We start from the raw sequence: 1,591 nt of genomic DNA on the forward strand, positions 1-1,591 counted from the left end.
TTCATAAATTCAAAATTCTCAAAAAATGTTCAGAGTGTCAAAAGAAATTAAATTTTGGAATGTGTGAAGAATCCCAAAAGCTGGTTCTTATTTTGAAAAATATTCTGAAGTTGAAGAAAGCTTCCCAATTTTTTCAAATTTTTATTGTTTGTAAAATTGTTTGAGATTTCTAAAAAGAAAATGGCATTTTAGAAAATGCTCCAAATTCGAAAAAATATTCTTGGTTTACTGAAATTTTCACAATTCAAAATAATTTTCACATATAAAAGATACACATTTTCGAAAAATGTTATGAATTTTCAATACAAGTTCTGGTTTTCGAACAAAATGTGCACAAATTTAAATAATGTCCTTGATTTTATAAAAAAAGTTGGTGTTTTCAAAAAAATATTTGTGAATGTTAAAAGATGTTCCTGTTTCAAATTTCGTTATATTTTCCTGAAAGTGTACATAATTTTTAAAAACCTGTTCAGCATTTAGAAAATGGTTCATGTTTCCTACAATATTCAGAAACTTCATACCTTCAAATCTCCTCGATTGAAAGGAAAAGACGATTGAATAATTCATGGGCCTTCTCTGGCGTACGTTGACGTAACAAAACTCTTAAATCGCCTTGATTAATGAATGGAAAAATAGCGGATTGATTACTTCACACCCGGCGAAACCGAGAAGCTAAATGTTCCTTTTCACGTCCACACAGGGTTTTGCTTGCACATATAATTCTCACTAACTTTAAATGCATATTATTTTTTCTCCCGTTGCAACGCACGGGCATATGTGCTAGTATATAGAATTGAAGACTTTCCGCAAAAAAAAAATAGGATTGAAGACAAGGTTATATTATTACCAGCAGAAAAAGGGATGAGGTTATATTATTTCAATAGGGTAAAACATCTAAATGATCAATATATACCAATTCTTTATTGTTACTCCTTACGTCCGGTTTTATTAGGTGTTATCTTATTTTGTGACAAAGTTAGACCATAAAGTTAAGTAAGAAAATATAACCGATATGTCACAAAAATTATACCTCGGGGAAACCTCTTTCAAACACAAATCCAGTCGTTTAATTTCTGTAGCATATACTTGATATGTTGTTAATTATATAGATGGTTAAAATTTGACACAAATACTAGGGGACCAAAAACCTGCCTTCAGGGAGTATTATGATATTGCTAAAATGATAGAGAAAACTAAAGGACACGGAGGTATTATTGTTTGTGTTGTTCACAGAAGCATTTGTTGTCTCCGTGTTTTTACTCTAAACTTTGTTTGCCTCTCCTAACTTGCAATATGCTTGAAAGGTTAAGGTTCTTGATGCTGACCTGTTTCTTAAGCAGGTTCCAAACGTCTTCTCCCACTAGCTTGTCAACTCGGTGGAGGTGATGTGCTTTCATCATATTAGCAACTTCAATATTTCTTGTGGTCACCAATACCCAGCTCCCCGAAGCACCATCATTGAGCGGGACTCTAAGTAGCTCATTCCACACCTTAGGGCTCCACACATCATCCATCACCAACAATAATTTCTTTTGCTTCACTGCTAGATTCAAAGCACTCTCCAGCTGGGCCTTGTTGTCAGGAAGGTCAC

At 33.4% G+C, this 1,591-nt stretch overlaps 1 protein-coding gene across 1 annotated transcript in view; it reads right to left on the reverse strand.

Annotated features, from left to right (window-relative positions):
* Positions 1–339: 339 nt before the first annotated feature.
* The window catches only part of LOC123068083 (disease resistance protein RGA2-like), a 35,063-nt gene continuing 33,811 nt past the window's right edge, over positions 340–1,591 (reverse strand). The window contains exon 2 of the mRNA XM_044490579.1: positions 340–465. Within this exon, the coding sequence (XP_044346514.1) occupies positions 340–465 (126 nt within the window). The remainder of the gene's footprint in view (positions 466–1,591) is intronic.

The sequence above is a fragment of the Triticum aestivum genome, chromosome 3B (genome assembly GCF_018294505.1).
Source record: "Triticum aestivum cultivar Chinese Spring chromosome 3B, IWGSC CS RefSeq v2.1, whole genome shotgun sequence".
Taxonomy (NCBI): Eukaryota; Viridiplantae; Streptophyta; class Magnoliopsida; order Poales; family Poaceae; genus Triticum; species Triticum aestivum.